At 43.8% G+C, this 13,723-nt stretch overlaps 1 protein-coding gene across 1 annotated transcript in view; it reads left to right on the top strand.

The window, feature by feature from the left end:
* Window positions 1–13,723, top strand: part of NRK (Nik related kinase) — a 128,450-nt gene that overhangs the window by 4,864 nt on the left and 109,863 nt on the right. Inside the window, exon 2 of the mRNA XM_065410871.1 lies at window positions 2,784–2,849. Within this exon, the coding sequence (XP_065266943.1) occupies window positions 2,784–2,849 (66 nt within the window). The remainder of the gene's footprint in view (window positions 1–2,783; window positions 2,850–13,723) is intronic.

Raw genomic sequence — 13,723 nt, 5'->3', positions numbered from 1 at the left:
AAGCCTGGGGACAAATTAAGTCCTGAATGGGGAGGTGGGTAGGAAGGCAGTGGAGGCCGGGGGTGACGGGGCACTGGGGGAGGCAGTGGGGGGACGGTGGGTAAGCTCTGGGCCAGAGCCCGCCACCGCATGGCTGGGGAACGGAGCCCAAAGCCCCATGGCTGGAGCCTGCCATCTGCCACCCCAGGGCTGAAGCCCAACCTTACCGCCCCCAGAAAGGTGGGGAATTCACTAGCTGCCTGCTCCTCCAGGTTTTTGTGTCTCTGTGGGAGGGGAGGAGCAGGGCCCAAACACTGCTGGGGGCCCTGGGGGAAGAGCCACTGCTTTTCTCCCCACCACCACCTCCCAGGAGGCTGTGGCCGCAAGAAAAGCCCGTGTTGGCCACATGCGGCCACGGTGGCCGCATTTGAGAAACACTGCTATAGTGCACATTCCACAAAGGAGCTCTAATGCGGAAGAATTCCAGGGAGGGTGTGTGAATATTTGATTGGACTGCCTAGCAACCACAGCTCAGCACTGGGGGTAGCGCTTATGCTGCCCAACTTTAAGGCCCTACGAGTCTAGAACCCAGGCCTGCAGAGCTTCCAGGCAGTTGGCATCTCCATGGTGCCAGTCAGCCGCTGCTGTAACCAGCTTGCTGCTCAGCTGCCCATGACCCACTGTGGGCATGGCCCATGGGAAGTCCCGCCTCAAGGGGTCTGACAGGCACCAGCTTCATGGCTCCTGATTGGCTCCCTGTCCTATATAAACCCAAGGGGTGTTCCAGGAAGTGTCCTGGCAACAGTGTGGACCACCTATAGCTGCCAGGCCCATTCTTTGCTCCTGACTTTGACTTTGGCTTAATTTGATTTTCGGCTTATTGCTGGCTCTAACATAATTGAAAGAAAGAGCACAGCTAATTAGAGCCCAGACCAATGGAAATGAAGCACCATACAAGGGCTCCACTCCTGCAAAGCCTTTTATGTGCTTTCCTAACTTTTTGCACATGAATAGTTCCATTGATTTTGGTATGCGTAAGAAATTTCAGAATCGGTACCGAAATCAAGAAAGGATAAACTCAAACTGTGCCCTAGCTTCTTATGTGTAATTTCTCTGCTAATTTCAATATATTTCCTTGTGCCTTTCTCCCGAGCATGTGCATAAGGGAAAAGTCAGTCTGAGCTGGTTCCATCTTGTTAGTTAAATAAGACAAATCTACAGACAGTTGGAGATCTGGGAAGGACACAATTAAAAACCATCTAACTACAAAGGACTGAAGATGAGTGCGTTCAGATTTACTGTCCGGGAACACAGAGAATCCAAGCAAGATAAAAATAGACATTCATGGCTATAAGGAGGCCTTGTGCTTTTGCCACTTCCGGAGCTATTTGACTTTGGAATAACTGCAGTAACGCAATTGTAGAAGTCTCGGTTACATTGTTCTCACGATGAAATCTATTGCACGCTGATCAGGACACTCTGCTGACAAAAAGCCTAGTCTGGTTTCATTTATGCAGAAAACTCTTGTTTATTTCAGGGTGGGAATTAGGCAAAGTGTGTTGGATCAATCCCTAGGTGGACAGTTTCTGTGCAAAAAAAAAAAAAATTTACTCAACAAATAATCTTCAACCAGATAAACATTTTTTTCTGTGATAAATGACGGCCTTTTCCAGCCAGCGTCACAGAAACTGGACTTCTGAGTGAATTATGTGATTCTATAGCACATCCCTCAGTGGTACCCAAAGATATCACCCGACATGATAGATAGCTAAAACAGATGGTGAGTAACGGATTCACGGAATTAATAATATTTCATATAAACTTCTCAATGATATCCTCCAAAGAAATGCACTAGAGTGATAAATTGCTCAGTCAGCTACCAAGAAACTGGTCTCTTGAGTTCTTAATGGTTTTATATAAATCTCTCAAGTGAGTTTTAACTGAAACAACAGATTTCTTAACATGCTAAGTTGCAGGAGTAGATGTTTACTTGTCCATGCTCTTCTGCAGAGTACTCTTGCTACTTGAGAAATGATACAAGATAGATCTCAACTTCATCCTTGTGGACAAGGGTGGGTTTTAATGGAATTGTACTAGCTTATTTCACATAGGCCCTTGGTCATCTGTTACATGGCGGTTGGTTGTAGTTAACAGCAATCAAGTCTGGATTTAAACCCATGATGTTGAGACAAAAAGCTCTTTATTCCCTGTGTCTTCCAGTCCACCTTTGCAAAATGAGACAGTGTGCATTTTAGATGTAGACTTGATATTATGATTGTTTTGGTAAGGATAGATCTAAATCAAACACAAATGAGTTATAGGACATTTTGTAACTTTGGTTCGTTCTTTCTGTAGACCACTAACCTAATTATTTCATGACAGAAAAGAGATGTCCAAATTCATCCTCTAGATAGGCTCAGTGGTTAGACTTGGGACTTCTGGGTTCTATTCCTGCCTCTGCTACTAAATTTTCATGTGACCATGGGCAAGTCATGTAACTTCTACGTACTTCAGTTTACCATCTGCATTTATCTATGATATTGGTGTATTTGAACTTTCACTGGCTAAGATTTATATAGTGTTTTTAGAGGAATGGCTGAAAATGGTAATAGAAGTTCATCATATTTTACTATTGATGATTGTATTACTATTTAGTTGTTTTATTATTCTCTCTATTTGTAATATAAATCATTACAAGAAAGCGTGTTGGACTTTTTGCATTCTGTTTGTGAACAGTAGTGATCCCTTTGAAAAGTGAGTAACCGCTTTGCCATGAATAACAGTATTTACTGTACTTTTTACAGGATCCAGCAGGGATATTTGAACTGGTGCAAGTAGTTGGAAACGGGACATATGGACAAGTCTATAAGGTTTGATGCCTTTTTAATTTACTATGTCTTTCCTGCTATAACTGTTGCCCTATAGCAAAGAACAGGAAACATATAAGATGTGGGAGTGGTTGTTACAATAATAGCTTGCTTTGTCTCTCTGCATAACTGTTTGTGCCCGATCCTGAATAGTGGCAGCTGTGAAAGTGTGTGCTTTTTCCTCCAGTGACACTTCCATGTTTTCGTGGGCAGCTTTCCATGGTGGCCCTCACACTGATTTCCACCACCCTGGTCTCTCCATCTTGTCATTTTCACTCTAAAAATATTTTCCATAGATTGCAGGTACAGTGCAAATCTAGTGAGAACATTTTAACATGAGAAATAGCTAGTGTACTGCTGGATCCGGTCGAGTGCCTTCTTTGGGGGAGAGGACACGGAAAAATATTCACCAAAAGAGCTGTTCACTGTAGGGAACTGGCATGAGTGAATTACTTAGCCATGCTCTTCAGGAGGGCTGACAAGTATCTGACTCTTCCCGTTGCTACAGTTCATTGCTGGGACACTAGGGCAGAACTACCCATCAGTTAGTTATGTCAACGGATAATTCACCAAGCACAGCATGAACGTGCTATACAATGCTGGGCAAACTATGCAATACACCGTTTGACTTAAGATGGGAATCAGTGTCAGCTGGTCTAAAGAAATGGTTTTGGGGTCTTTCAGTCACGAGGCCTTCTTTAGGAATGATCGGAAAAGGAGAAATAGAGAAAATATATAGGGAATTTAGATCAGTGTTTCCCACCTGGAGAAGGGAAATGGAGGAGGGTCCATGACACAAGATTAGTCCAAGGAGAGCACAGGGCAGGTGAGAGAGGCCACAGCAATGGAGAAAGCTCCTTAACCTTGGATCTCCCACAATTCCCATCAGAAACAAGCTCCCGCAGCAGTGGATAATGTGATGGGCTACTCTTTGGAAGCCACTTTCATCTATCCCTGCTCCTTGCAGTGTAATGCAGTTGGCCACCGGACAAGGTCACATATAGAGGATTCAGGCTCAGGCTGTATCCCACTAGCATAGGCTTCTCTTCTCCTGCAGCACTCACTCAGCTTTGAGGGCATATATAACCCTGCTCTGTCCATCCACCAGTGGACTCTCCCACTCCAACCAGTGTGCAGTCTTCTGGTTAGCGGGGAACAGTGAAGGGAAGCCGCAACAGAATAACAAGCTAGAAAAGGAATAAATGTGTCTATGAATACACAGGCAACGAGAAATAGAAAAAACAAGAGGAAAAGGAAGAAGGATCAAAGGCAGGAAAAGAAGGAAAAAATGGACACGGGGAGGGGGCATCTATTGTATCAGGATCTGGTGATGGAGTCTTGGGTTCTCCTTCAGCTCATGCATAGCAATGAGGGGGTCAGGTGTAGGGGAGGGTCTCCACTAGTAAGAGGCTGTGAACCTCCTTTGTGGATAGCACTTATCATTCCTCAAGATGCCCAAGATACATAATTCTCAAATGTATATTAGTGTTTAATAAGAAACAACTGGTTCCACATTTTGGTCTCCCTTTGAGGTTTTAAAGATCCGTAGATACCTTATGGAAAAGCCTGGGACACCTTGTCTGTAGAGACAGTTCTGCTGAAATACTGTATTTTTTGCCTTCCCATCCTACGTTTTTTTTTGTTTGACATTTTTATCATAACTTTCCATCTGCTGCAGTTGTTAAATCTCACTTGTTTGTTACAATGCAGCTCAGTGGCTGCGGCAAGGATTATGAAGTCAAAAGTAGAAAATTCAGAGTTCCAGTACGCAAATCAGAAGCCAATAAACTTTTAGGGCCTGTGAAATCAGTGGGGTTGCATGGGTTTTACGGAGGACAGAATCTCTGCCTGCAAAAATGAAGATTGCTGCTGCCTGCTACATCATTTCCCTTCATAATTTAAAATAAACCCATGCATGACAGAGAGAGAATTATTTCTATCTGGATACTCTTTTAAGGATTTTTTGGGGATGGAGTTAATCAGCTGCTCTTTAATCACCCTAAAAACAGGAAGGAAAAACATAGTTCAGTTTATTTACTGCAAAAGAAAAAGTTTTGAGAGATCATATGGTTTAGCTGAATGTTAAAATCTAAGTGCAAAAGCATGTAAGAAATGTTGATAATACTAATTAAGGGTAGTGCCTGAGGCATTTGTTCATGGGAATGAAGGAGAGCCTTGTATTTGATGGAATGTATGGTACAAGGATGAATATGATTGGGTAACACTTCCAAGAACCAGTGACCAAACAGTAAGTGGGTCAGTTTAGATATCTGGGAATGGAAAATAATCACAGCAGCATAAGAATTTGAATAAGGCCAATGTTAATAGGACAATAAAACCAACTTTGTTGTAATAATTTGTTAGGGCTTTTCAAATCTGCAAGCTAGGGACAGATTTGGATGTAACTGAGATCAGAATCCGGCCCTTCAAGTGCTAAGATAGCAAAGCAATACCAGGGTTTTTTTTAAAGGCCTGTTTGTGAGTAAACTGAACAAGAATGCTGCTTTCAATTCAGCCTATTTTGCATTGCTTAATTTTTGGCTGTCTGTGAACATTCTTACCACTAATGTTTCCTTCATATAAATATTTCTGACCACTGAATTTGGGGCCCATTGACAAAGATCTGTTTAATCAAGAAATACAAGTGGCTCTTGGCGAAAGTGTAAAGTTAAGTCTTCCAGTCAAAGAACGTAAACAATATGATGTGATTTAGGTGACCCAGACACAAAGCTTCTAGCAAATTCCAAATATTGAGTAATCAGCTGAATACTCAGTTTGAGTTGTCTTCACATACTCCTGTGTTCAAATGTGTTGGTAAAAGCCATTTATTGAAAATTTTTGAATATTAAACAAATCTGTTTGCAGACATCTTGCAAACTCAGGGGTTTTATGGTATTTACATATTTTATTCTGGTGTATAATTTGTTTTTGATTTCTAGTTAGCTGGGACTGATAGAGACGGGTTAGTGGATGCTGGCGTCATTTTTTAGCTTGTGATCATAAATATTTTAGTCAGAAAGTAATCCCAGCTATCCAAATACTTAATTATGTCATAGGAGCATGTATTGATTCTTCAAAGGCAGCAATATCTTCCATACATACAAAAATAGCTAAATATACACATAAACAACCTAAAACATAACTCCGGCTCAACAAACTGTATCCAAAGTAACTAAGCAGACCAGTTGGATCTAGAAAATCAGAATTGTTATACTGTATTTTTTTTTAAAGAATGCAACTCTGTAAAAACAAAATTAGAGGTTCATCATTGCATAGAAAAAGCTACTTAACAGACTTTCTGAGAGGAAAAAATGATATCTAATCACTGGAATGTTGTAGACCCAGTTTCAGCTCTTTGCCAATTAAAACGGAAGTTATAAAGCCACTATAAAGCAAAGATTGTAACAGAAACACCAGTCTACATATGTAGTTGGCCCACAATAACATTAGAGCTGCACAGAACAGTTTTAATGATAGGATCTGTATGCTTTAAGTGAATAAAAGCTAGAGGAGTACATATTCAAACAACATATGAGGGGGATCAGGTTTGCAGATCCCAATATTGGCAACCTCAAACATTCAAAAATCATGAGTCAGACACACAAAATCATGAGTTTGGCATAGAAATAATCAGAGTTTTATAAAATGATATATTTGGGGTTCTTTTTATTTTCCTTTTAATTTTTTTTAGGCTTTGGGTTTCACATTTTCATGCTTTTATCTTCAGCCATAATGGCTAGAAACATAGGTTTGGGTTCGGGTTTTTTGAATGACGGCTGAGATTCTTATGAAATCACGTGACTCCGTGAGCAGAGGCATTAAGAAAAAACAGATATCACGTGACTCATGATAAAATGGGGAGAGTTGGCAACACTGATGATGGTCAGCGAGCGTAGCAAATTTAACGTCACATAAAAAGGTTCACCATAACCCTTTCATTCAACTGTGCCTCCTCAGGTTTTAAACACAGAGGGAGCGATGGTGTCCAGTCCCTGCACACAGGTTTGCATGGGATAGAGGAGATGTAAGGAGCTTCCCTTGTGCATGGGCTGACTGGCACAATGGAAAGCCCTTGTGCTTAGGGAGTGCAGGGGGAGTGGTGCCAGTCTCTGTGAAGCATGTAAAGAGGAGGTGAGGTTAATGGCACCTTTCCTGGACCTCTTCTGCACAAACCAACAGAGCTGGCTCCCTGTGGAGGGAATTCCATCCTGCACCCCCTTAAAGCATGGCCGAGATTCCCTGCAGCTTTGGAAGTCATTGTCCTAGCTTGCCACGCAAAGCTGCTCAGAGCTCCTCCTGGGGTTGGGTACTTTGACCACCCTCAAGTAGAGAGATGTCTGTGTGTGTCACAGGTTAGCCTATAGCAGTGATTCTCAAACTGATTTTGATTGGCCCCCTCGTCTTTGTGTCTGTAGTCATTTACGCCCCCCCCCCCCCAAGTACATATACTGCCTCTCAGCTCTGCCGGCAGCATGGCGCCAGCAGCAGCGCAGAAGTAAGGGTGGCAATGTGAAAAGTGATATTTGTCAATATTACTTTAAACAGCAGACTTAGCATCCCATTGCCACCCTTACTTCTGCACTGCTGCTGCCACCCGGGGCTGACAGCCAGAGCCCACCTCTAGATGAGGTGGGATTGGTTGGGAGAGGCGGGAAGGAGAGCCCGAGCCTGGGTGCCGGGGCTCCGGCTGGCCTCATGGGCAGCGGGTATCATAGGCCAGGGGAGGCTAAGCCTCCTCTAACCCTCGCCCATGCTCCGCCCTGAGGTCCCGCCCTCGCTTCCCCTCTCCCCCAAAGGCAGTGGGGGCTCAGCTTGGGCCAGCGGCTGGAGCTCGGGGTTTGGGGCAGTCTGGGATGGCTCGGGCCAGCATGCGGCTCAGGCCGGCCGGCGCCCAGGGGCAGCTCAGGCTGACCCAGGGGTCGGGTCGGTACTCGGGGTCAGACCTGTGCTCAGGGCTGGCCGGCTGGTGCTCGGGCCGGCCAGCGCAGCCAGGGCAGGCCATCTGGCAGTTTGGCTGGCACTCCTCTGGCCGCAGTGGTGGGCTCTCGGGACTCTGGCAGGCAAGAGGGGTGTAAAGGTTAGGGGTGGGGCCTCGGGCAGAAGGGGTGGGGCCGGGGCCGGGGCTTACCTCCCCGAAAGGCGGGGGTTCACACGCCTCCCGGGTATGCATGACCCATCTGCATGAGCCCCAGCCACCTGGGGCTGAGAGCCAGAGCTCTTTAAAAAAAAGCACACAGCTCTTGTGCCTCTCTTGACATATTCCCGGGCCTCCTTTGGGAGGCCTGCCCGAAAGTTTGAGAACTGCTAGTATGGGTGGGGGAAGCGTGACTCAGTCCATTGGTGATATAGTCATGCCTGATATTCTGACTCTTTTATTAACAAGCAAACCCACTATTTGGGTGCACTTGGCTTGATCTCCAGGGGAGATGCTGTATAGCTCCGGCGAGGATTTGTAAAAGCTACTGATCAATACAGCCGCCCAGACGGAGCCATTTGGATGAATATTAGTGCACTGCACAAGCATAAGTCTAGCCAGGGAGGAAGTGAGAGTTGTAGGCCATCAGTGTGACACTCTGATTTCAGTTCCTTTTAAATCTGCAACCACATGACCTCAGGCTTTCATCTTGCAAGTTTGAGCCTGGTACCGCTTGGTTGGGAGCTGACTAAGGTTTACGTAGCTGCTCCGGGACATGGTGTAGGAGAGGCAGTAAGTGGCACTCTTTCCTGTGAATCAGTGCTGCGTGATGTCCAGGACGTTGTACTGTTGGGGGTGGTATCATGCAGAAGAGTGGGCTGAGGCCAGGGCCTGGGGAGTGAATCCCTTTAGCAGGGCGATCTTGTTTTGGAATATCTGCTTGCAGGCTGGTGGTAAATTGTGGAGGGGTTGCACGGGTGCTGACTTTTATATTTCCCCATTGCTGCTCTGCCCTGAGGCCTCTCCCTCACTCCACCTACCTCTTCCCACCCCTGAGCCACCCCCTCCCCCGAGGCCCTCCCGCTGCCCGCGCTCTCTGCCCTTCCCCAGGCGCCTCCAACCAGCTGCCAAATAGCTGATCGGCAGCCCCGCTGAACAGCTGATTGGTGGCCCAGAGCACCCACGGAGTCGGCACCTATGAAGGGTTGTCACTGTTTTGCGTTGCACTGGTGGATAAGGATTGCGTGGGTAATCAATGACAAGGGCTCTTGAGCTTAGGATGGGTGTTCTTTTTTGGCTGCTTAAATCTAGATGAGTAAATGGGTTGATACTCTGGGTATGGTTTACACTGCTATCACAGGCATGACTGCAGGGCATGTAGACATTCCCAAGCTAGCTTTAATCTAGCGCGCATGAGTACCAATAGTAGTGATGCTGTGGCAACATGGGCTTCAGAATGAGCTATACAAGCCTGCCTGGGACACTGGGCTAGTACCTGGCCAGCAAGTCCATGCTGCTGCTTCACTGCTATTGAAACCCGAGATGGCTAGGTTAAAGCTAGCTTGGGTAAATCTACAAATGCTGCCATCACTCTTCCAACTGCAGTATGGACATACCCAGAGTCAACAATTCGGTGGATGATGGACTGCAGCTCACTCTCCTGTAGCTTCGTTGGTTCTTCATGGGAGCGAAACACCAATAAAAACTTGCTTTTATCTCTACTCTGATCACGGGTGACTCTGAATACATACAAGGAGCAGATCTGCTGAGCAAGAAAGGATTATTTTTACACAGCTGCTTTTTGGAATTGAACCACTCTTCAACGTTGGCATGAGTTATGAGCTACTATAATAGTAATGTACAGTAGCAGGTGGTGTCGTGAAACATACATGTGACTTTTTGGCTTCTCTTAAACAATTGTTTAAGTCTGTTAAGTTCTGCATAATTAATTTTATTAAATAGCTGAATAAAATAATTGAGGCCCATTATCCAGAAAGAACCACACAGATACTGTACATAGTTTATTTGTCAGGGAAGAATTGGAACTGCATGCAAAGCATCACGTGGCCTTGCTAAATTATGAAGTGTGAAAGCCTGTGGACTATGCTGAAAGCCTTAATTGATGGTAGTGCCTTAGGCATGTATTTGAAGGCTAAATTTAAGAAATGTTACTATTATGTTCACTGTAAGACAAAAATTGAACGTGCTCCGGCACAAGGACTGGGCTGAAATCTTTCAACCGCCTGCCTTTGAGGGCTGGGTGGGCTAGGCTGCCTTCCTTGGAGGAATGTTAATCCTTTATCACTAATGAATTGCAACACTGGAATCCCCAGAACTTGTCATAATCACAGTTCTTTTTAAAACATCAGATAGGCACAGTATATTTTAATACCATAGTTCCTTATTTTTGGTCAGTTAAGTTTTCCAGGCCAATTATAGTCACCAGGGCTCTGGGGTTTTGGCAAGGCAAATAGGGACTTCTAGATAAGGGTAAAATATAACTTCAGATCCCAGCGGCAGTTGGTCGCAATATTGTTCTGTATGTTGCCTTTCTTTGTAAAGGCTTGAGTTTTTTAAGAGTTCTGTTGGCCTTTGTTTGTTATCTTGTCACTTACTAGCTTTTTATATTGTAGTCCGTTGGCTAGGGTGTACAGTATGTGTACCACTGTCCTCTATTGGATGCAGTCAGAATTGATCAAGTGTGTGTCATCAGCCCTATAGTGCTAGCAGCAAATGGAGATTATCCTTTAGTTCTAGTGGTAGGGGTGTGTGCTTTGGGAACCAGAGGATCCGAGTTCCATCTGTGCTATTGCCATGAAGTTTGAAAAGCCATGGTGAGCAGCTGAAGGACAACCATGAAGTCCTAATGTAGGTGGCCACAGGTTTGTTGCGGTATCATTGTATATATACTAGAGAATCACAATTCTGTGTGAGAAGGATTGTAGTATGGCACTCCAGATTTAAAACAACAGACACATGATTTTAATAAAATATGTACACCACACATACTGCTAGGCGTTTCACCCTCTCTGCTGTTTACTCTATAGGCAAGTTCACATACATGTACCCTCCAAACACACAATCTTCATGAGTAGGGTGACCAGATAGCAAGTGTGAAAAATCAGGACAGAGGGTGGGTGGTAATAGGAGCCTATATAACAAAAAGCCCCAAATATCGCGACTGTCCCTATAAAATTGGGACATCTGGTCACCCTATTCATGGGGCTTCTGCCACATTCAGTCCTTTCATTTTCTTCCTATTTAGGAAAGAAAAAAGATATTCTATAGCTGCTGCTTCATTGTACTTTGGCCAGTGAGAGAGTGTCACAGGCAATGGCAGGCTATGTGCTACTGTGTGGTTCACATGTTCCTGGGGCGGTTAGAATCCAGAGAGACTTGTTACTCTTACTTTTGTCTGCAGATCATGCTACAGTGTAAAGTGTCTTGATTACTAATTGCCAGGTTCTACTGTATCTTTCTCATTTCTCAATACTTAGTGACTGAACCCCAGTATTACCACCTCTCATGATTGTATTACAAGTATTGTTATAGTCACTCTTTTTTCTTAAAGCTCCTGGAGTCTTGTAAGTAAGAATTTCAGCTTTCATTAAAAAAAAAAAATGTTTCTATCCCACGTGGTTTAACGTGAAAACATGAGCCCTAACGACTTAAAATCAGACGGCAAATAGAAATAACCTAAAATGTATTATTTTTAGGCCAATCTCATGATTTTGGAGAGCCTGACTCATGGTCTTTGAAGGCTTGGGCTTGGCAATACTGGAGTCCCCATGTTGACCATCCTGCTAGGTTCCCACATCTATGATGGGAGCCAGAATGAGGATGTGCCGTAAAGGCACAAGCAGGATGGAGAGGGTTGGGGAATGCAGCAGATGTGTATCCTACAACAGTGGATATACCATGCCCACCTGGAAGCCAAGTCCAGCAGAGCCTTGTTCACTATATTTGATGAGCTGATAGACAGCAGAAAGTGGATAGCTTTCAGTGTGACTATAGGGGGGAAAGCAGAAATACCCTGCATGTACAAGTGTCCGAGTCTGAAGCCAGCAGCAGTGTTTTCCTCATAATTACTTGTTGCATATGAGCGGTGGACTTTTTTTCCCTCTTGGCTTTATCTCCTTAGTGACATGACAAAGCCAAATTCTATTCAGCATTTGAATTGAAAATAGTGGAGCATGCATGTGAAATTAATTAGCTAGTCATAAAGTACTGGTTATAGTTAGTAAATATTTAAGAGGGATTCTATTAAGATTCTGAAGTATACATCTAGTGTATCAAAAATAGAACAGTCTGAACATAGAACAGTCTGAACATCAGCAGTGGAGGTGCTTCTAATATACCGGTAGTAAAGCTCCTTTGACTGAACAGAGCAACACAATACATTAAAGATGCCATTTCAACCATTAGCAGATAGTAAGTCCTAACAAATAATTAGGTTTGCCATTTCCAACTTATGTGTATATACTGGGTCTGATTCTTCATTACTTTGCAACTGGTGTTTGCCATTTACACCTGTGAGAGAGGGTGTAGCATACTGCCATTCAGATCTGGTAACATTTTGCACTTGCCTTGGACAAGGTGCAAGGCAGTGGGGAATCAGGCCTAATATTTACAAGGGGGAAAACGGGCAAAAAATGTATTGATTGATTCATTGGCTATCTTTTGGACATTAGGGAAAGAGGCTGGGTAATTATCTTGAGCAGGCCTTGAGCATGCAAAGTGCTGAGCACTCAGGCAACTGAAATCAGTGAGGCTACTCGTGCTTAAAATTAAGCACATGCTTATGGTTTAAGTGCTTTGCTATATTGGGATCAGAGTGATCAGCACCTTGCAGGACTGGGAGGTTTGTGCTCAAATCCTTACCCACTTATTTATATTGCAGTACTCGTGGACCAGGACCCCCGCGTGTTAGGCGCTGTACACACACAGAACTAAAAGATGGTCCCTACCCCTAAAGAGTTCACAATCTGATCTGCGCTTATACCCTTGAGAATACAGCCATAGGTTTTCCACCAGAATTGCTGCATGTTTTATTATAATGGTTATTTAGTAATTTATATGGTGCTGTAGAAAGAAGCACATCATGCCTATACAAATCAGGAACTGGAAAAGAAAACTCCTGTTCCAAAGAGTTTAAAATCGAATGAATGAGTTTGGTATGAGTGACTAACAAGGGGCATGGCGACTTGAAAGTAGCTAAACCTCATGGGAATATGACAAGTGAGTTTGGTGGTCTCAACTTTGGGCCTGATTTACCACAGTGTTAGTCTCATTATTTAGTCAGATAACAATGGCTGCTGAGTGATATTTACTCTTCTATCTGATACCACTGCAAGAGAACTGGTAGTAAATGCAGACAGAATTCTTAACAGACACGGTCTCTATCCTGTTTTCTTCCAGTACTTTAATATTCCATTTCTTTCCTTAATCTTTTTATACATGTCCATACAAGTGTTTAAATAACACATCCAGCTGCATGGGTGATCCTCTGTCAAACATCTTATCCTTCCTAGAGGGTAGACAACAAAAGAGCTCGTCATCCCTTTAGTCCTGCTACCAGATTTTAGAGCAAGGATAATATGCAAGTACAGGCTGAGATAAAGAGCGTAAAGAGATAAAGTACACGTAAGTTTGCAATAGACTTCAGTTGAGCTACACCAAGATAAGCTGAGGATCTGGCTTGTACACTTTAAAGGCCTGGTTTTTAAAAAGCTGAGTAACCCACATCCCCTAATGCTCAGCACTCGAGCTGGGCAAAATTTTTCGACAAAACCTATTTTTTGGTGAAAAATGCAGATTTGTGTCAAACAAAATCTGTGGCACATTTGCCCATGTTGTTTTGGTCAAGAAAACCCTCTTAAAATGAAAGGAAATTTTTGAAACAAAAAATGGTTTTGAATTCAGAAATCAAAACATTTCATTTAGAAAATGCCGAAGTGAAACA

The sequence above is a fragment of the Emys orbicularis genome, chromosome 9, assembly GCF_028017835.1.
Source record: "Emys orbicularis isolate rEmyOrb1 chromosome 9, rEmyOrb1.hap1, whole genome shotgun sequence".
NCBI lineage: Eukaryota > Metazoa > Chordata > Testudines > Emydidae > Emys > Emys orbicularis.
The sequence above is the reverse complement of the archived record's forward strand: the minus strand, read 5'-3'. Positions and strand labels throughout refer to the sequence as shown.